General features: G+C 39.8%; 1 protein-coding gene across 1 annotated transcript in view; it reads left to right on the top strand.

Annotated features, from left to right (window-relative positions):
- Positions 1-336: 336 nt before the first annotated feature.
- Positions 337-22,135, top strand: part of COG6 (component of oligomeric golgi complex 6) — a gene marked incomplete at its 3' end in the record, with an annotated part of 57,371 nt that continues 35,572 nt past the window's right edge. The window contains exons 1-7 of the mRNA XM_084276997.1: positions 337-647; positions 1,314-1,457; positions 1,797-1,868; positions 6,229-6,287; positions 19,095-19,206; positions 21,100-21,182; positions 21,480-21,550. Coding sequence (XP_084133123.1) covers positions 522-647; positions 1,314-1,457; positions 1,797-1,868; positions 6,229-6,287; positions 19,095-19,206; positions 21,100-21,182; positions 21,480-21,550 — 667 coding nt within the window. The 5' untranslated portion in view covers positions 337-521. The remainder of the gene's footprint in view (positions 648-1,313; positions 1,458-1,796; positions 1,869-6,228; positions 6,288-19,094; positions 19,207-21,099; positions 21,183-21,479; positions 21,551-22,135) is intronic.

Genomic DNA, 22,135 nt, shown 5'->3' with positions numbered 1-22,135 from the left:
ACAGGTCCCAGGCCAGGCCGGCCGGGCTGTGCAGGGGAGTGAAGGCTGCTGCTGTGGCGGGAGGACACAGACCCCAGCGTGGCCATGACTCCTCGGCTCTGCTGCAGGGAGGCTCGCTGCTGCTCTGGTGCCCCAAGGACACCTCAAGGGTAAAACCTCCCTGTTGGTGAATGTGGAGGGGAAACAAGCCGCCCTCCTCATTCTGACACACGTCTGCTGGTACCGACATGAGTGTACTCAACAGACAGCCCATTTGTTTTCCTTTTTTAATTAAGATCACACCTAAAGCGCTTATTTAACGAAAGAAATGCGGCCACCTGACCTCGGGAAGCCAGCACTCTCTCTCTTACCATCAACCCAAAGCCTTTCACTGATTCCCGAGCGCCGCTTGTACCGCAGACCACACTCCCGGCTCCCGCAACCGGCCGGCCGGGCCGGAACCAAAGCCTCGGGAGCGCGTTTCCGCCGGGGCCGGTCCTTGCCGCGGCGCTGGGTGCGAGCGGCCGGGGAGGGCCGCAGCCATGGCCGACACCGCCGCGCCGCCGGCGGCTGTTGCCCCAGCTCCGGGGCTTCCGGCTGCCCCTGGCAGCAACCCGCTGTCCCGCAAGCTCAACAAGATCCTGGAGACTCGTCTGGATAACGACAAGGTGGGGCGGGCGGCGGCGGTTCAGGGAGTGAGGCGCGGGCCGGGCCGGGCCGGGCCCTGGAGCCGTGGCCTACCCGGCGTGAGACGCGGGGGGGGGCCCTGCGGGGAATCGGCCGGATGAGCCGTCAGGCGCTGCGAGCCCCGATAGGCTCCGGCGCTGGGAAGCGAACCCTGACATACCCTCAGTTCCGCTGCGGAGGCGCAGCCTGACGTTTGCAGCACCGATTGAACCCGAAACACGGTTTTTCGCTTCTGCGGAGACATGCCGCGCGCCTGTTTGGTCCCTTCGAGTCGCAGGGAGGTTCGTACCCCTCAGCTCGGAGGGCATCTCTTCAGCGGGGTTCGCGTCTAAACGTCCCTCTGCGGGTCGGTCAGGCTCTAGCTGCTGCAGCTCTGCTGGGTAAAGCTGGAGGTGAAGCTGTGTGCCACAGCATACAGGCAGAAGGAAGGCTCAGCAGTAATTTTATCTGCTTGCCCACCGATCTGGGGAGTGTATGTGGGTAGTTTTTTTCTCTAAAAACCGTGTAGTAGTTTTATTGTGGCTTGTTTAGGTTGAGGTTTTTTTTTTAAGACCGTGAACTCGTGGTGGTTTGAGACGGTGTAACCCACTGCTTTGTGACTGCATGGAAGGCTAAGATCTTTTTTGTTTGTTTGTTTTGTTTTCTAGGAGATGCTGGAAGCACTCAAGGCTCTCTCCACGTTTTTTGTGGAAAACAGTTTGCGGACCCGGAGGAACTTGCGTGGGGACATTGAGCGCCGGAGCCTCGCCATAAATGAAGAGTTTGTCCACATATTCAAGCAAGTCAAAGAGGTAACGTTTCTACAGCATGACTACCTATCTTGCAAGAGTACTTACATTTAATTTAAAGTTTAAAAAAAAAAAAAAAGGGATTAAGGGAGATTTTGGCTTTCCAGGACAAATATCCTTGTTTCATCATTTGATGAGAATCCTGCGCAGACAGAGGTGGTGTTTGAAACGGGTAAAAATCCCAAGTGAAGGTTGATCTTTAGTGGTGCGTTAGCTCCATTGATTGACAGGGAACCTAGAGCAACTCTACCTTTTAGCTTGGGCATCTCACTTTGGTGGGATAAAGCAGGACTTAGGTATGGCATTTAAAAATAGTTGTTATTATTATTTTAACTTATTTAGGAGCTTGAGAGTATAAACGAAGATGTGCAAGCAATGAGCAGCTGCTGTGAAGATATGTCCAGTCGTTTGAAGGTAATTTAGATGTGCTTTGTATATTTTTCCATTTGAAGAGTGACTACTTTTTTTTTTAAAGGATAAATAGTTATCTTGGACATTTAACACTGATAGATTTTTCTGTAGGATGTGTGTGATGCTACTTTGGGATGGGAATATATTTCTTTTTACTTGTTTAGAAAATGTATTGATGAAGTAATTTCAATGTCTTCTTCCAAATTGCAGTTCAGAGTGCAGCAATATACTTTTTTTGAGACTAGCAATGTGATTGCCATTTGTATATGAGTGGAGAGAAAATATTTTATTAGATTGGATGTGTGTGAGATTAAAGGGTTAATTATATTTGTATATTCCCATTTAAAATTTACCTGCCTTTTGCATTGACTGTATCTGCTGAGCTATGTGTTTATATAAATACCTCAAGTATATTCATAGTAAAGTATCTTGTAATTCAAAGAGGGAGACTAATCTAGCGTGCCATCTTCTTTCTGTTGGTTTTGTTTCATAAAGTTGTCTCAAAACATGGATATGCAGCAAAAACAATTGTTCTCTACTAGTCCTGAATCCATAATATTCTAGGAGAAATAAGAAGCTGTGTTTTATAGTGCATTACTAAATCTGTGCAAGTTCAGTATTCAGTATGGTAATGAGTTTGAAAGGTTTATGGATTGTGAAGTGTAGATGTTTTGGCAAACTAAATCTTTTCTGAATACAGCACATAAGTTAAAATATGTAGATGAGAATCCTTCACTAAAAAATCCTGGGAAAACAGTAGCGTTTTTCCCCCATAATACGTGTGAAGGGACATTAGATATCCCCCTACTTAGATGAATAGGTTTCATAGTCATTGCACGTAGTTCCCGTAAGGACACTTGTAGTTTGATTGACTTATTCCAAAAAGTGTGAGAGTACAGTGTAGCCCACTGCAGTACTTAATTTTCAATTTTGGAAGGCAATGGGTAATACACCTCGGAGGTCTCAGATCCCTTTGAACACGGTTAATGTGGATGTATTCCCTGGTGAAGTTCAGGAACTGTTTGATTAAACTCTTAGATGTGGAAATGAGTCAAGTGTCCATGCAGATTTTTGCTCTTTTCTGCCTTTAGATCATGAAGCATAGCTACCATCTGTGATTTCTTTTTTCCCAAAGTAGAGCCACCCTGCAGTGATTTCTTTTTCTATTAAAGTCAGTAGGTAGTTTCATTCTGTGCCTCACAGGAGGTTTCCTGTAGAGCCCTGTAGAACTTGTAACTTGTCTCAATTCAACCCATGTTTTCTTTGTCTGTGTGAATGTAAAGTAAGTTAATAAGCCCATGAACTAGTACTCAGTTGTCAAACACTGTGGTATTTAATCTGTAATAGGACATGAAGACTTGCAAGCATATGCTTCAGCTGAATTAGAAGACAAAAATGGACCAAGTAGAGCAGATAGAAAGAGGAGTGTAAGACTGAAAAGTGTGCTAAGAGAAGTGTAGTAAGAGAGCAGAAAAAATGCAAGATATGAAAGGGGCTATATATTGATAAGCCAAAAAAAAATTAACCTTTTTTTTAGTTTGTAGGTTTATAACACCATACAGTCCAAAGAACTGGATACTGTCAGGTCTCATTTCAGGACAGTGACTTCATAAACACAATGGCTGAAAGGGAGAGGAGGAGGTGGCAAGTGCTGGAATGGAATAAAGTGGGGTTGAAGGATGATGAAAGTTTTAATTAGTATACTGAGGTTGGGGGTGGGGGAATGTAGGGAAAAATATTTCTGTTTTGGATCTTGATTCAGTGAGTTTTGATTCTGGCTTTTTGAGGCTTTAATCCACACCATCAAATAGGAAGTTTCTGATTTTTCTTGTGTCTCTGACTTTTATGCCAGTTACCTGGTTACACTTAGGTATAAGCTCTTACATTATATACATAAAATAATTACAGCATCTGGCATGTATTTGAATGCATGTAAATAAAAACTGGCTTCCTGATGTATCTGGCCAGATCTAGAAAAAAACCTGCTTTTCCTTCCGTTCTGCTGTTCCGCTCATAACATTTTTCTTGGCAATTAGTACTTCTGTCCAGAAAGTACTGGAAAGAAAGCAAATTTCTTGTTTTGTTTATTCAGATCTGCAACTGTGAAGGAAGGGGGTAAAAAAAAAAAAAGTCTGGAATTTGTTTGTTTCCATACTCAATAGATTAGGTACAGTCTTTTGTTGTAAGAGACTTTCTTTGTTAGGCTGAAGCACTGAAAATCAGTATTAGTTTTAAAAAAAGGTTAAAATAAAAAAAAATAAAGTTACCTATTATTATTTATATAAGGTATAAAAAGCTTAAAGATCTCCCTAAGTATTTTGGAACTACTAAATGTTGAGTAAAGTCTGTCAACTTTTTATTAAATTCACTTGGAAGGCCAATGGTATCCTGGGCTCCATCAGCAGAGGGGTGGCAGCAGGGACAGGGAGGTGATTGTCCCTCTCTACTTTGCCCTCCCCAACTGGAGTCCTGTGTCCAGATCTGGGGCCCCCAATACAAGAAAGATGTAGAACTGTTGGAGAGAGTTCAGAGGAAGGCCACAAAGATGATTAGAGGGCTGGAGCACCTCCCCTATGAAGAGAGGCTGAGGGAGCTGGGCTTGTTCAGCCTGGAGAAGAGAAGACTGCAGGGGGACCTCATTGCAGCCTTCCAGTCCCTGAAGGGAGCATATAAACAGGAGGGGATTCAACTTTTTAAAAGGATAGACAATGTCAGGACAAAAGGGAATGGATTAAAGCTAAAGGAAGATAGGTTTAAATTAGATATTAGGGGGAAGTTCTTTCCAGAGAGAGTGGTGAGGTGCTGGAACAGGCTCCCCAGAGAGGTGGTGGATGCCCCTTCCCTGGAGGTGTCCAGGGCCAAGTTGGATGGGGCCCTGGGCAACCTTGTGTAGCTCCAGGCCTGGAGGTTGGTGGCCCTGCCTGTGGCAGGGGGGTTGGAGCTCTATTATCCTTGGGGTCCCTTCCAACCCAGACCAGTCTATGATTCTGTGATTCACATGCTAATCCACTGTCTGTACTGGCAGAACAGCTCCGGTCCCCTCTGAGGGCTGAAGTTGTACGTGAGAGGTTGCAGTCCACTTTTCACCTTCCAAAGTGTTCCTCCAGCTTGGCTGCTTTTCCAGTGCAGCTCACGTAGTGTGGCAGGCAGAATGGCTGAAATGGATCAGTGCTCCTATATACTTGCATAAGACCTCTCACAGCCTTGGAAACTGGCAGTCTTCATTTTGGCAAACATTGGGATTTAGACCTAAAGCAGCCTTGAAGTTATTCACACAGAATATCCTTATGGCTGATTCCACCTCTTTGCTGGCAATGCTATTCCATCCTGAACGCATTTTGATTTCAGCATTACTCTTTTGTTGTTGTTAGATCTGATTATTTTTCTGTCTTAAATGACCACTGTTGGTGTCCAGTGGGAAACCAACAATTCCAGATGTCTTTTATCTTCTTGCTGATTGATAACTTTCAGTGTTCTTTAAATTTAGTTGCAGCAGTCTCTTTAATCATGCAGCTGCTGCTTGTAGCAGAATTGTTTCTGCATGGATTCCCTTGCATTGTCATCACTGAATCACAGAATCACAGAATTACAAGGTTGGAAAAGACCTTTAAGATCATCAAGTCCAACCGTTCCCGTCCTCTGTTAAACCATATCCCTCAGTACCTCATCTGCCCTTTTTTAAAATACATCCAGGGATGGTAATTCAACCTCCTCCCTGGGCAGCCTGTTCCAGGCCCCAACAACTCTCAGTCAAAAATTTTTTCCTAATACCTAATCTGAACCTGCCCTGGTGCAGCTTCATGCCCTTTCCCCTTGTCCTATCTCCTGTCACCTGGAGAACATTTAGGGTTGTCATGTACTTTCTAAGAGTGTTGCACTCAGTCTTTACAGCCCCCTGAGCTGCTTGGACTGCTGTGGAGCTGAACTTTGAAGACCAGCAGATCTGTATTCGTGTTGTCTGAAATGGCTGGTTGGACACTGGTGCTGGGCAGTTCAGCATCCAGAGGGACCTTTTTCATTCTGTGTTTTGTAGCAGCAAGCAGTTTACAGTTAATGGGCAAACAGAATAATCAGAACTATTTCTAATATTTATAATGATGTTTTAATATTTATAATAATGTGTTAAGTATACATTAACAGTTAACCATGTGCATATAAATTTATATCAAGATGGAAATATATATGGTTAAGGCTTGGAAATAGGGAGAGGTAATGAGTACTTGTTTCAGGAAGGCTTTTTGTTTCAGGGAGTACTCTATTTATAGTCAGAAAGCTTTAGAAGTATTAAATATTTTAAAAGTTGTGTAATGCATTTGATATGTTTGTGTTCTTCATATTCCTAACAATTCTAATTGTATTTTAGGCAGCAAAGGAACAAACCCAGGACTTGATAGTGAAAACCACAAAACTGCAGGCAGAAAAGTATGTATACCACTTCATTTATTTCTTCATGAAGGCATGACTGTATTGATGGAGTTTTCTTTTGGGTCTGCTTCTGCCACTCTTATTTTTGAGTCATGACGTTGGGGGGGGTTGTATTGGAATTTTGTTTTTAATGCTGTTTGTGTCTCAATTGGAATTAAAAATGCAGACTGCTTAGGTTATTGCTAGAAGATACAAAAAGGTAAGAACGTGTGTTGGTGCTTGTGTCATCCAACTTACTTTTCAGGAAGGAGAATCAGTTACAGTGGTACAACATGCTGCAAATGGATGTGCTTTACCTAATGTCAGTTGATAGTGTAAGTTACTATGTCCCTATCTGTTACACAACAACGTGTCTCATGAATTGCACGTTTCTTCTTGTTAATACTTCAGTGGCAATCAGTGTCTTGTTCAGGGGTGTATGGAGGAACAGAAACCTACTCTGGCATACTTAAAGCTGTGAAATAGATCAGTGCTGTTTAATGAGCCTAACACAGACCACTCTTTCCCTTGGTTTTCCAGCCTCCTGTAGAGGAAAAGATTTGTGTTTTGCTCTTCTCAGTACTTTTATTCATGGGAAGGGGATGATAGCCCATGACAGATTCAAGTAATCTGTATCGTTTTTATGGCTAAGACATCTGGTTTTACAGCTCTAGCCTTTGTCCGTGTAGAAGAATGAATCTCCTTGCTTTATGAGCTTTATATACTGTTCACTGGAGATTAGAAATAATTATTTCCAGTGATACATTTCTAGTAGAAATTATGACTTTGAATAGCTCTGGGTGCGTGTTCAAAACCAGTAGGTGCATGTTGCAGACTTCAGGAGGAAGTAGATTATGTCCCCTGAGGGTCTGAATGTGGGTTAGAGTGCAATGTGTACCTATTTTAACAATTGAATATAGAATAAATGCATAAAATACAATACTGGCTGATATAAAATGAAGGATTTAGGAAAGTCACAGTTTAAGTAAGTGAGCAGAAGTCAAGTCTTAGAAAATGTGTTATTTTCAATACGTGAAATAGGGGGATAGAGAAGTGGTCAGCTTCTGTGTAGCCTCAAGAAGCAGAAAGCTGCTTTGATTCCTTGTTCTGAAGCAGAAAGGAAGATACCACAACTAATTCCAAATGATGTGTGCCTAATTTGCCTCAAAGTCTATTACAGGAGATTGTGCAGACTGTACATCAGTACTTTTACAGTAAAGTCCTTAGTCGCACAATAGTTTACTTGAAAGACTTTCTGCTAATTCTTTAAGGGACAGAACATGCCCCTAGTGTGAGGAAGAAAAAAGGTTTAGGAAGTAGCCTGTCCTCCTAAGGGTCTGTGTGAGCTCAGACTGCACATGTAGGCAAAAGTTTTCTTTTGAAAGGCTATTTCTTAAGCATGTGTGAAGTGCCCACTAGCAGAAGCTAAACAATGCTTGTGATTTTATGGTATGATGCTCATGGAAGAATCATAGTGCTGTTTGTTAATAAAGTTAACATTTTTTCTGGCTAAACTTACGAAAAATTAAAGCAAAAGATATTTTTGGCATGGTTTTTGTTTATTTGGTTTTTTTTTGTTGGGGGTTTTTGTTTTTGTTTTGTTTTTTTTTTTTGTTTGGGGGGTGTTTGGGTTTTTTGTGGTGTTTCTGTGTTGGGTTTTTTTCCTGTGTGGGATATTGGAGTCACCTTTTCTTGTCACCCATTAAATGACCATTTCTTTGATGCATCTCTTGGTTTACATCAAGTACACAAAGATGCCTCTGTTACTAAATCTTCCGGGTTTCTTGACAAGCTAAAATCTTGCCAGCAGTCAGGCAAAATACAGGTCTTAAATTGCTGATTTCTTCAACTTAACAGTTACTGTTTATTATCTAACACAGGAGTAGATGGTCATCTTCAGATTTAACCTGTCTCAAATTTCTATTTCTACCCTCTGTGATAACAGCTGTTTTTTCCTGATAAGCTTCTCACAAGAAGAAATGAGTTAGGTAGAAGTTTCTTAAATTTAGGATATTTAGAATTTGTATTTGACTAGCACACTATGGTAGAATTTTCTGTGTAATTTTTTAATTTAACATCAAAATACTACAAAAACCCTAATTCTGTACCACAGTGTGAGTTAAGCTCTTAGATCAGTGCAGACTAATGGTATGTTTTTTAACATTACCTTGAAAGATAAAATGAGTTGTGTTCTTTTTCACAACGATAATTACATTTTATAATGTCAGAGTGTCATGGTTTTGCCCCAGCTGGCAGCTTAGTGCCACAGAGTCACTTGCTCATTCTCCTACAGCAGGATGGGAGAGAGAATCAGAAGAGTAAAAGTGAGAAAATTCCTGAGTTGAGATAAAGATGGTCTAATAGGGAAAGCAAAAGTTGCTTATGCAAGCTAAGCAAGACAAGGAATTCCTTCTCCCCTTAGCATCAGTGGGTAGGTGTTCTGCCATCTCCAGGAAAGCAAGTCTCCATCATGTGTAACAGGTACTTGAGAAGACAAATGCCATCACTGTGAACATCCCATTCCCCGTTCCTCCTTCTTCCCCCAGCTTTATATGCCGAGCATGATGTCATATGGTGTGGGGTATCCCTGTGGTCAGTTAGGGTCAGCTGTCCCTGCTGTGCTCCCTCCCAGCTCCATGTGCACCACCAGCCTCCTCACTGGTGGGGTGGGGTGAGAAGCAGAAAAGGCCTTGGCTCCGTGTAAGTGCTGCTGCACAGTAACAGAAACATCTCTGTGTTACCACATTTTCCAGCACAAATCCCAAACACAGCCCCATACCAGCTACTATGAAGAAAATTAACTCCATAACTCCATCCCAGGCAAAATGAGCACACAGAGATAATACATTCTGTCATTGTGCTGAACCAGTTGTTTACATTGTCCATAAGTTACTCTGATACTGGCCTCACTGAATACTACATTAAGTCCCTTTCTTCCCAGCTTCATAAATTACTTTGACTTGCAGTAAATGAGCTGCTGTGCTAGCTATTGGTCAAAAAATGGCTCTTCTGTAATGCTTAGCATTTACCTGATTTACTTTAGCTGGCCATTTTCACATAGGAGGAAAATGTTATTGTTTGATTCAGTGTTGTAAAATTGAAGGGAGACAATAAACTTTCAGATGCATTTAGAGTAATGAGGGATTTATATTTTAGAAAATACTTAATTTTTTATTTGACATTTTTTAAGAAAATGGACTGCTGTCTTCGTTTGGATAATACAATGAAGACAGAAGGTTACTTAGGTACTAAGTTAGTATTTCACAGCTTTTTGTGATCAAAGATGTCTAGTTGTCTTTCTGCAATAGTCGTTAAGACTGTTTTCAGTAAGTGACAGGTGAACCTTTGGCTTGGGTAAACCCTCTTCATGCCTGGTCAGTTCTTGTGGAAAGTGAATTTTGTCAAAAGATGTTATAATTAGTATAAAGACAAACTACAATTAAAAGAACTTAATGTACATTTAAAAATACTTTGGCCATTGACTTTGCTTACTCTGATTTTAAATTGGAGTTGTAACTTTACTCCCCTAGCTATACAAAGCAAATAAAGATTGAAGTAGCAAATGAAGTGTTTTCTTAGAGTGCAACCTTGCAAATGTAAATATATCTTCAGAAATCTTCCATATATGGCATATGAACTTGCATAATCTGTTTCTTTTAATCAATAACTGCATGATATCACTGAAGAATAAAGTTTCCCGACCATGTAGAGTGGCCACAGGAATTTGAGCACAAGGATGAACATCTTAAGTAAGAAATGCTTGTTCATGGATTCCTGTGGTACTCGTGAAGGGGTTGCTGTCTCCGTGGTTCTTTCTAGGTACTAGGTCTATTTTGCTATGTATTTTCAGCATTGTATTATCATCTATTTAATTAGATCTAGTTCAAGATGATTTTTCATTTCCTAAATTTCTTACCTGAACTCTTTTTTGGTCATCCCAGTCTTTCAGATTTATGGTTTGAAGGTATAGTGATACATCTGCAGTATCCTGCAGGTATTCCTGATGAGCTATTTGGGATTTCCTATGTTGGTAAAATGTGTAATTTAAGACACTTGGTTAAATAGTTGGGGTAGGAAATAAGATGTTTGTCTCAGATTTAACCTGCATTCTCAGGTTGCTGCTTTGCAACACTGTTTTGTCTTGAAACTCAGTTTGTGAGCTTTAGACCCAATTCGGCATAAAGGCTAAGTAGAGTGTGTTACATAGGTAACAAACTGAGAAAGTAATCTTCTGTTAATACAGTTGCATTTTTGTATTTTTCAATGCTGGTGCATTTCTTTGGTCAATTATATTGCTTGATCTGGATTTATTTTCTCTGTAAAGACTAGTTAAAATTACCATACATTAGAAGCAAAACAGTTTCCCTTTACATTATTGAAGTTATGGAGTCTGCCTAACATAGGAGCTAGGGTGGGTTTTTTTCTCCTTTCTCCTTAAAATTGAGACTTAATAGAACTGTGTGGTGTGAAATAAACTAGTCCAAAGCATTCAACCTATCTCACTATAACATAAAGTCAATTTAATTGCTGTTCAGCAATGTGGAGTCTTGAATAGAATGCCTGTTTTGAAGTGTTTCATAACAAACTTTTATCATGAAGAAAAACTGAGGTAGTTAATTTAGACAATTTCTGTGAATTGTTAAAGATTCACTTCCATGTCAGTATCTTTGCTGGATTTCTCTGTTTACCTGAGCACGCTAATGCTGCCTTCAGGTTGCATTAGGCTTTATATATAGTAATGAAGAGATGAGTTTGTTTCCAAACAACATCTGCTGTGTTTTGAAAGATGCAGGTTTGCTTATTGCCATTGCTAATAGGCTGGCAGAAAAAGGAGCTTGCTCCTTGAAGTGAGTTTTTTTTTTCCTAGGGAGCCTGCTTTGGCAGACGGGTTGGAATCGATGATCTCTGGAGGGCCAACCCCTAAAATTCTGTGAATCTGAATTTTTAATAAAATCTTGTCAGTTCACTTGTTGTATCTGAGTTTACTTCCTTTCTTACGTTGTGTAAAGCTCTAAACGTACTTGCAGTACTAAACTACTTCACCTTGCATTGGGAACAAGTGTCCTGGAGCTCAGTACAGACCAGAGAAGTAACTGTTCAGTCCCAAAATGCTGTATGCAGAATGGCAGGAGCTCTGCTCCAGTCGCTTAATGACAAGGTATTGCATGAGATTGTTTTTGAGGTGAGCCACAAATGACAGGCGTGGATCTAACGACTGAAGAAAGAAACCAGAAGGTAATAGTTACAATATTAATAATTATAAAATTAAGTCAGAGTGATTCTGTGACTGTATGTATATGCTCAAGGAGAAAACAGAAAATAAGGCTGCAGAAATAGAAGATTGGTGAAAGTCAGAAGTAGTAGTCGGTGCAAAATCATATGAAAGAATGGGAGTGAAAATGGCTTAGGTAATATTGGAGTCAGGCTAAAGTTTCAGGGCTTTTATTGAGATTATGCACTTGGAGAGCTTTATGCAGTATCTCGTTTTGCTGGCTTTGATTGTGTTACTAAACAGAGCAAAATGTGTCGTTAGAAACAAGAGTCCTTATTACATTGACTGGAAAATCAGTTTCTGTAGCACTAGCATTGCTTTTTTTTAAATACATCTTTTGGAATGGAGCAGTGTGTACTCAATTTATTTTAATTAAATTACATTCATACTTGTTCTTTATTTAAATTTAGCAAACAGAGTTCGTGGAGTTCAGTGAATGATTTGACTGTCACCTCTGCTCAATACAAGGTCAAAAGTGTTAGGAAAAATGTTTCTTAGTATCTGCTCCTTCAGCAGTGCTGCACTACAGATTCCTCATGCTTGCCTCTTGGTGGTGCTTTTTTAATTTTCTTTTTAACGAAATATCTTCTTCATCATAGTCAGTTTGGAAATGATGCAGGAAGTTCAGCAATATATGTAGCAGGTTCGGGAGGTTTGCTTAAATCAGCATATGCCAAGAAAAGTGGTGATCTGGTGGTTTGTACCAGGAGATGTATTTCATGTCTTGACCTTTTGAAACTTGTAATTACATTTATTCCTGTGAATATGCTTTCATGAGAAAAAGCAGTTATTGCCCAGACTGAATTATAATTCAGTGTGGGGGAGGGTGAAGACTTGAAATTCTGAGGCTGATTTTCTTTCCTGGTTTGTACTGAAGTAAAGCATAGGCAATGGGACATTAAAACAAGAATTAAAAATGCTTAGGTGTATCTGGGGAAAAAAAAATCCCAAAACCAAAACCAACCTTAATTTTCCATCATGCTGCTCATGGCTAGAATATGGAAAATTAGGGTTGGTTTTGGTTGAGAAACATTCATCAGAAGTGCGGAATCAGTTCTGTGGTACCTTTCCTGACTGTTGTTTGTCTAATCTGCTCTTAAAAGTCCAGGAACAGCCCACGGGCTCCCCTGAAAATTGATTTTGGTTCTTCATTGTCTTCCTACTGCCTGATTTAGTTCTACTTTTGCTGCTGGTTAAGCTCATTTGTTCTGATCTTATTCCAGGTGGATGTAGAGGACAGTGTGTTACTTTCATGCCTTTGGCAGCATTTTTGAATTTGATGGCAAATTTGGAGCTAGACTCAGCAGTCCCCTTTCAAATGGCTTTTTATCAGATTGTATAAAAGATATGCTTGAAGACATGAGTCTGGTATGATAGTCTTAACTAGCTGACCTCTACAAGACAGAAAAGAGTCTATTTTCTGGTAATACACTGGTTTTTATCTGTTTGCAAGTTAGAAACTGTATCTTATATTTTGACCATTGTTAAACAGTGATTTACCTAGTAAATATATATATAAGGATCGCTGTGAAGTTTTCCGTGTGAAAATTGCTTATACAGACCATCCTGTAGATCGATACCAGTGACCCTTACAGGAAGCCTGAGCAGTATGTAGAAAACTATTAAATTCTGTGATTTATTTCAGAGCATATGAACAGTTTGTCCTAGTGTTTACTGATTGGTTTCATAAGGTTTGAATTGTTTCAGTGCAGTTAGCGTCTTCTCCTGCTAAACTTTTGATTCAGTCTTTTTTTGCTTTTTAACTATTATTTTTTGGGGTTTTTTAGAGTGGAATGTATTGTATGGCAGGGCTGCAGCATTCCAGGCTAGCTGTCTGTAGGCAGGGATTACAGATGGGAGAAAAGTTCAGGTCCACTCTCCTACTAGCAGCTATGATTTGCATGATGACTTTCAGAAACTCATCAGCTATTCAACATATACCTCATTAATTATTTTTTGCATTTTGTACCCATTGCTGTTCTTTGAACACTTACCTCAAAAGCTTGTTCTTTTCAGTAAAAGCCTTTCCCTAATTTCCAACCTAATTTTTGGCTATAAATTGGCTGTTTTCTCATCTTGTCCTTTATCTGAAGAGCTTCCTTTATCTCCTTTTATAAATTAGGTTCTCCATTCCCATGATCATTGCCTAGTTCTGGTCTAACAGGAGTCCATTGTTCTGGAACACAGGTGATCAGGATTGTGATCTGTTTTTCAGATGAGGACTTACTAAAGCCTTCTCTAATATTACTGCAATTTTCCTGTAGCCTGGGAACATTAGACAGATCACTCTGATTTTTCTGTACCTTCCTAGTTTTTTAATTAAGGATAAAATTTCATTATATTCTGTGATGGAATTGGTCACTGCATATGTTCTTATTTGGTTCTCCTTTGATAAAAATGTACGTTTGACAGACAAAATGTAAAATAAAACCATTTCTTCTCAGCATTTACAAATGCATTTTTGTACCTGGTGATTATTCTTAAAGAATGGTTTCCTAACAGTTACTTGCATGTAAATGTTTTGTTATATAGCCTTGTATACTTGCCTCCCACAAAAAACCATGACAGAAGTTTTCCAGCTGCTGCTGAAAAGCATTTATACGTGTCTGCTGAAAATGGTGGTTATTTTCATTATGAGTTAGAAATATGCCATCTTTTTGAGCCTTTACAATTGTGTTCAATCCTCAGTACCACAAATTGAATGTAATTTCAGAACATACTCATCCTAGGTATAGGAAGCTAGCCGATTTTTTATGCTATATTTGGTGGCAAGATAAAATTAAACTTCCAAGAAGGCTTTTTCTCCTCCACCTCATTTTTTGAGCTGTCTAGGTGATAATCCTAACAAACAGTGCACATTTGTATTTGGTTCAAGGGAGAAGTGCATGAAGTGCATAGTTTTCCCAGCCTTTTGAGTTCTCTTGCAAAAGAATCCTGTCTCCCTGGTAACGATTAAAACTGGGGAAATTGCTCTTTGTTGGAGTCCCGTCCCCTGCCCAAGCCCCAAAGTCTACCAGCACTTGGCACATCCCCCTTTGCATTGGTGCCGTGTTCCCATGATCTGTGAGGTTTGTTCCTTTATTCAGGGAAGAAAAAAAACAAACCAACTTTGGGATAACAGCACCATTGCCTTTCCTCTGCTGTACTGCACAGGCTTGGGAGACAATTTAGAAATCATGTTACAGAAAGGCCACTGGGCCTTGAAACGTCCAAGTGTCTTCACAGGTACTGGTTGCTGGGGGTTATATGTAAGATGCCCCTACTCTAGCTTTTGTTGTTACCTGTGCTGTGTTTTGTGCTGCACTTATCACAGTGAAATAACTATAGCAAACTGGAGTGATATTTTAATCCATTTCCCGGCTTTAAGAAGATTGATTAAATTCTAGTTAAATAGCTGTTTGGCTGATGTTGGAGGAAATAGATTCGCAGAGGTATTTTATTTCATATATGTATACAGGTCTCGTTAATACTGCATACTACCAGGTAGAAGTTAAGGGTCTGTAGCACTCAGATGTTTTGTTCCTGATCTATCATCTAGGATTTACAATCTCTTTCTGATGCAGATTGATGACCAAGGCAACTTTCCTAGCCAGCATAAGCAGAGGTAGCTAACCTGAGTTTGGAAATTAAGTAGTTTGAAATCCCATGTCCTTAGTAAAGAGCTCAAAAAATCTCTCTATCAAAATTCAGGTGCATGGGGTTTTTTTTTAGGTTTAGGAGAGATGTTTCTCACTAGTTCTGAATCACCATCTTGAGAAAGATAGACGAAACATGACTGCCACCTTGAGGCTGTTACTTCGTGTTTGGGTTGTGGGACCTATAACTTGGCAGTATACAAGAGTTTAATAGATTGTCTCTGTTTTGTAGAAGTTAATTACTGGAAGCGTGCAGAGTGGGTCGGTGAGCAGTTACAGCAGGTCTTAGCCAAAAGCACAGCCAGGGATGGGAATGGCTTTAAAGCATGATGTTTGATTGAGCCATGTACTTTGTAGCAGCAAAAAAGAAACAGAGGACTGTGCAGAGTGAGAACTTGCAGGAGAAAAGAGATCCAGTCGTGAGGTCTTCTGCAATTGTTCAGTTTTGTAACTACAGGAGTGAAGGGGGCACAGAACTCCAGAGTGGGCTAACAAGCGTGCTGTTTGTACAGTGTGTGACTCCAGCCCTTGTTCTTTGAAAGTCTACAACCCTCATTCCAACAAATCTGCAAAGCAAGCTGAAAAGATGGCTGTACCTGGTATGCTGCACTGCTTAGGATCAGACCCTCCCTGGCCCTGGTTTTGAGGAAGTATACAGGCCGCTGCTGAGAGTGCCTATAAACATAGGTTAAAAAAAATCTGAAGAATAGGAGATAATAGTAAATTGAGATCTGTAAGAGCACTTAAATGTTGTGCACACAGGAGGTAGGTTCAAAGAATAGAAAAATTTCTCAACATCCCATCTGCTCTTGTGGGAGATCCTGTTTCAGTTGAAACCAAAGAAAAAATAAAGTTGCTTTCTCCAGTCTCTTTCCTACCTTCTTTCCTTTCCCTAAAGGGAGGGATAATCCAGTGTGAGTCTTTTCAGCTTTGTGGTTTTATATTAAATTGAGATTTCTGTCATGAGAGGGGAGACTCAAAGCAACTATTAAATAAAGGTAATTCACTAAATTACATTGTCTGCTGTTTCAACCAAATCCAGTGACGGTGACATTGATGGATTAGACTTTCTCAGCACAGCGGTGTGGAAGAGGAATGCACTGTTGAAAGCATGAGCACTGGGTGAAGTTTTAAGTGCACTTGCTTGATTTTCAATTTGTCATGTATCATTTGGGGGAAGTTGAAAGGGGAGGTTGTTAATAATAACATACTATTGAATTTACATCTTTTTATACCCCAGAAGAGTTCTGAGGTGTAGTTTTCATCATAGCATTACCCCTTGCCACTGGAAGCTCACTGTGCCATAGAAAACTTAGTGTACCCCTCAGTCCCTTAGTATATACAGGCCTGTAGTAACCTCCTGCCAAGAGAAATAAATAAATAAAAACCTATCATTCCCCTTCATCCCCTTCTCCCCCACCCCCCTCCCACCCCAGCCCCATCTGGATTTGCTCCCTGATCTGATCCACTACACGGCACTATGAACAGCGGATCTGGCACAGTGGAAAGAGCAGTACGGCCAAGGGATGGGCAGGGTTGACCGAGGCAGCCTAAGCAGCGTGGCTCAGGCATCACTGCAATGATGCAGTACATTGCTACAGTGCAGACCTGATCCATAGCTGTGTTGTGAAAATGATGTAGTTATAACTACATCATTCTCACAAAATAAGAAAATCTCTGACAAGCCTAATATTTAATTAAAAATACTCTTTTGTTAGTATCCTCCTGACTTAATTCTTGTGTGTTTTGTAGACAACTTCTCTTGGTATTTTTTCCTTCTGTTTTCTGATGAAGTTATGATATGGCTTCTTTGGATTTTATTGCCTGATCTTCCTGCTGAAAATTATGGACTATGTTCAAAATGCCCATTCCCTATTCCTTGTGCTAGAAAACTGACTCCACCTCCGTGCCAAACTGTCATGTTGTTTCTGAATCTCTTTCTTCTCTTCCAAATACCTTTTTCACCTTTTCTTCCTATACCTGCGTTTTCTCATTTCCTAGGTGTCTATACACTCTTGAGTGTTGCCTTTGTAGAACTCTTCTGTGTTCTTTATCACCTGAGGTGAGCTACCACCAGGTATCTTGGAAAAGACTAATTTTTGTGGAAACAGCTGCTGTCAGTGCCTGTTCAGTTGCACAAAATTATCCTCCATCACACTTGCTTCTTCCCTGAGAAAGATTGAACTTCATTAAGACCCTGAATTTGCAATTGTAGAGTTTGCTTAGGGAAGATTAAATAGCCAGATGGATGGATTTTAAGCATTGCGAAACTGTCAGTGTAAAGGCAAAACAGCTGCATCTGTGTAGGACCCTGGGGAAATCTGACTTGACAATTAAAGATGTGGTATTAAAACACGTAAGTTTTTGCTTTTCCCTTTTGCTTTTGGTGTCTTCTGTGCAACTCTGAACCATAGAAATTGAATTGGGTTTGTTGGAAAAGATCTTTAAGATCAAGTCCAACCATTAACCTAGCACTGCCAAGTCCAACCACTAAACCCTGTCCCTAAGCACCACGGCTACACATCTAAGTATCTCCAGGGGTGGTGACTCAAGCACTTCCCTGGACAGCCTGTTCCAGTGATTGATAACCCTTTCAGTGAAGACATTTTTTCCTAATATCCAATCTAAACATCGCTTGGTCCTGTCACCTCTGGAGAGCAGGACCTTTTTTCTTTCCGGTTTAATTTTCATAAAATTTACTGTTAAAACACTGTTGGGTTTTTATTCCTTTCACTCTCACTTGTTCAGTACGCCAGAGCGCTGGGCAGCCTGTTCCAGGCCTTGACAACTCTTTCAGTAAAAATTTTTTCCTAACATCTAATCTGACCCTGTCCTGGCACAGCTTCATGCCATTTCCCCTTGTCCCATCTCCTGTCACCTGGATGAAGAGACCATCGCCCACCTCTCTACAACCTCCCTTCAGGTAGTTGTAGGTGGTGATAAGATATCCCCTCAGCCTCCACAAGGCTAAGTAGTAAGTAAAAGCTTACTTTTCAAGCTTGGATCTTGCAAGGAAATTTAGTTATTACAGTCAGTATTGTCAGTGTACCTGCCTGTCTTACCACCCTCCAATACCAGCGTGTTTATCTTGCTGTAATTACATTGGAAGTCGAAATGGGCTTAAAGAAATTGAGCCGCCGCCTTCTACAAATAACTAATAACTGTCTTCTCAGTGTCCAGCAAGAGTAGATTTTATTTCGTGCCGTGCCGTGTGCTCCAGCCACGGTTCGAGCAGTTTTCCCACTGCAGCGGCAGTTCCCGGCCCTGCCTGCGGAATAGGACTGTTCGCTGGGTCCGTGTGTCTCTGTGTGTGCCGGTATGTGCAAGGCGCTGCTCACTAGGTGGCGTGTGCGCATCGCAGCCCTGCTGCATCGCTTTTGGGGAGGGCTAATTAACAGGTACGCTTTGATTGCTTGTGAGATTTTGTAACTTTCTGTCCCACCCCGATGATGTTAAAAGGGAATTGATCTGTTCTACAGAAAAGTAGGTTAATGATCGTTGCCTTCTTTTGGGTGCTGCAGCTTTTTGCCTCTCTGAAAGTAGGAGCTGAAAACCTATTCTTTCCTTGATTAATGTGAAAGGAAGTAACTGCAGGCATTATCACTGTGTGAGCACAAAGTATCTGGGTTAAGTAACTTGTGATACAAACGCTTAAGGGGTGTTTTTAAAAAAAAACTTACTGGTTTTCAAATGTGTTAACTTACCTTTATATTGTCTTTACTCAGTAATTTGTGTAAGTTCAGTAGAAAATTGTATACCAAGGTACAACTCAAGAAATGGTTCATGGCAAGAACGTGCTGTTACAATTTATTAACGCTCATTTCTAATGCTAATTACATTTCTAAAAGTATGAATATGCAAAATAAATCCAAGATGAGCATTAAAAGGTAATGTTCTTTTAACTTTGTTTTATTACAGTCAGAGACTAGAAATGAAAGCACAAGTTGCAGATGCATTCATAGCAAAATTCCAGCTGACACCAGATGAAATGAACCTCCTTCGAGGCACGAAAGATGAGCCAATTACTGAGGTAACTCAATGAACATTAAAAGCTTTGCCCTGAACTAAAATGTGGAAGCATCCTAGATGAATTGTACATGAAATCTTGCTATCAGTTTGTAATTGAATTTTTTATGGAGGAATCTACCTTTTAACAAAACAGCGAATTTCTGATGAGGTTGAAATGTGTGATGAAAGATTCAAGTAACAAGAAAGAATATCAACATTAAATTGTAGTTTGTGTAATGAGTTTAAGGGGCAAATGAGATACCACGTAGTTCTGCACTTCAAAAAGACCTTTATGAAGCCTGACTTTTCAGTGAAGATGTTTTAGAGCTTCATCACACTCAAAGGAAACGAGAAGCTTGCAGTGCTTTGGTAATAAGTAGTATTACCCTTGTGCATGTGTGTGTGTGTGCACTTTGTGTATGTGGAGGTATCAGTGACTTGAAACAATGTAAGCTGAGGTTTTTCCTCATTATGATTTGGTTGATGAAGATATTAGGCGCTGATTCACTTTTAGCCACATTCCAAAACAAGTTTTTGAATATGCTTATGGTTTGGATAAGCACATTGTTCTGCTGTAAAAGCAAGCTGAATAATGAGAGAATTGAGTGCACTTAATAGATTTTTATTATTTTAGTTGCATAGAAACCTTCACTTAAATGTAGACTACCTGCTGAGACATACTATCTCGTTTCCACAAGCATCCTGTCTGCAGTAAAAGCGTTATTAAAGACATGGAGCGGATAACCATAAACAGTGCTAATGAAAGCATAAATGGAACGTGTTAAATGATTGTGCTCTTGGGTAGTTGCTGTATGCTTTCATACCAGCTATTGCCCTGAAAAAGTACTCAGGTCTCTAAACAGGAGGTGTAGCGGGGAGCGATGACAGCAACACGGTGTCATTTAATTCTGTGCTTGGTTCACAGCAGAAGGCTTAGTCCTTTTGATACTTTGGTCTGCCTAAAAAATGTGTGGAAGTGACTGAGATACAGTTGTGCTGCTGAAATGGCAAACTTTTTTTTCCTTGAAGGAAGAGGGATTTGGGTTTTTATAACATACGATCTTCAGCACCACTGACGCAAGGCAGTGGGTTAAATCATTTGCCTGCTCAGCTTAGGATATGTGTATTCATGTGTGACTTGAGCCAGAATGGAATTTTGCTTTTCTGAGAGGCAAATTGTGTTTAAGTTGTAAAAGGTGTAACAAACAGTTACATCTTCATAATAAGACCCATGTTTGAAAACCTTAGGGGATTTCATTTGCTCCTAAAACAGTAAGAAAATAAACCATTGGCCATATGTGGTGTCTCTAGTTGCTTGTTTTCGTGTTTGGTTTTGGTGGGGGGGGGGTGGTGTTCTGATGATGATGAATTATTTAGCAGTGGAGGATTGTCCTGGAAAAGCTTGTTCTAGTATATTGCAGATGTTTGTTTTTTCTTAGAGATTGTTACCCTATTATATGAAAACAATAAAATACTAACCTGTAATCACCGCATTTTATAATGTTTGGGTTTGCTCTTTAGTGGCTAATATTAATGGGGAGAAGATGAAAATATTCATAATAATGTCCTCAAAATCTTCCCAGAGTGTTAACAAATCAGTATAAAGCATATACAGGCTACATAAAAGATGGGTTTGAAAAGTCTTTATTGGTTTTCTTCCCTTTTTTTTTGGTTTATTTTTTTCCTGAAGGGTGTGATGCAATGGGAAAGAAAAAATCCTGAGGCTGTTTGTTAATGTGGAACGAAGGGTGAAATGCGAGGGGAGGATTGCTATTTTAAAGGCAACACTTGTAACACAGACCTGTAAGGGACATAAATGGAATTGAAATGGGGCACCCAGAGTGCTAGGGATCTGAATGCAAAGTTACTGCTTTTAAACACTGCTTTTTTGTTTTTTTTCTTTCACTTGATATAGGATTTTTTCAAGGCTTTGGGAAGAGTAAAGCAAATTCACGATGATGTCAAGATTCTCCTCCGGACAAATCAGCAGAGGGCAGGGTGAGTGCTGCTTAAATGAGTACAAGATAACCATTTACTCATTAAAAGCAGAAGTTGTAGCAAGGTCTCATAATTTGTGTCATGCAGCTATACAGAGTATTTCTCGTAAAGCCATAGCAACATAATATAACATTTTAATATTTTTAATAATGGTGTATTTTATTTGATTTGTACGTGCATTTGCTAGTACAAATATATTTTAATATTTTTAATAATGGTTTATTTTATTTGATTTGTACATGCATTTGCTAGTACTACCTAAAATAGTATTTCATATAAAATCTTTTTGTCTCGTAGCTTGGAAATTATGGAACAGATGGCCTTACTGCAAGAGACATCTTATGAACGACTTTACAGATGGACTCAAAGTAGGACTAAGAATGTTTTTATGTTTATGAATATTATTATAATGATTCCTTTAATTCCTTGATGTGGATTAAACTCAGCAAAAACCCATTCCAAGATTCATTAACAAGGCTGTGGGTTTCCTTCTTAGTGAAAGATTTGTTACGAACCAGTAAGTTAATTGTAGATTCTCTCCTTTTTTGGGACAATCTTATCTCTGTTTGTAAAATGGTATTATTTATTTGTATTTTCAGATTATTTTCTACAGAGAACAACTACGGTTTCGTAGTCTAAGCAAATTGTTAAGCATATTGCAATTCATTTTTTTGCAAGTCACAGAGAAGTTCTTGATTTTGACAATTTGTTAATAAGATCAAATTTAGAGTGAGGAGTGGCTTACTACCTTTAAAAAAGAAAAAAAAACCCTTATTTTGAATTACAGTAGGTGTGTTTTAAATTTTTTATTATTATTATTTTGCATATGTACTGCGGATCCATGTGTCAGTGTTCAATGAGATGTCTTGACAGTGTAAAATGCAGAAGCTTTTGTATTACTTGTCTCTTCTTCCAAGACACTGGCAGGAATATTTGTGAAGAAAAGCTGTTGC

The sequence above is a fragment of the Gallinula chloropus genome (assembly GCF_964237585.1).
Source record: "Gallinula chloropus genome assembly, chromosome: 1".
NCBI lineage: Eukaryota > Metazoa > Chordata > Aves > Gruiformes > Rallidae > Gallinula > Gallinula chloropus.
This window is presented reverse-complemented; position numbering and strand designations above follow the sequence as displayed.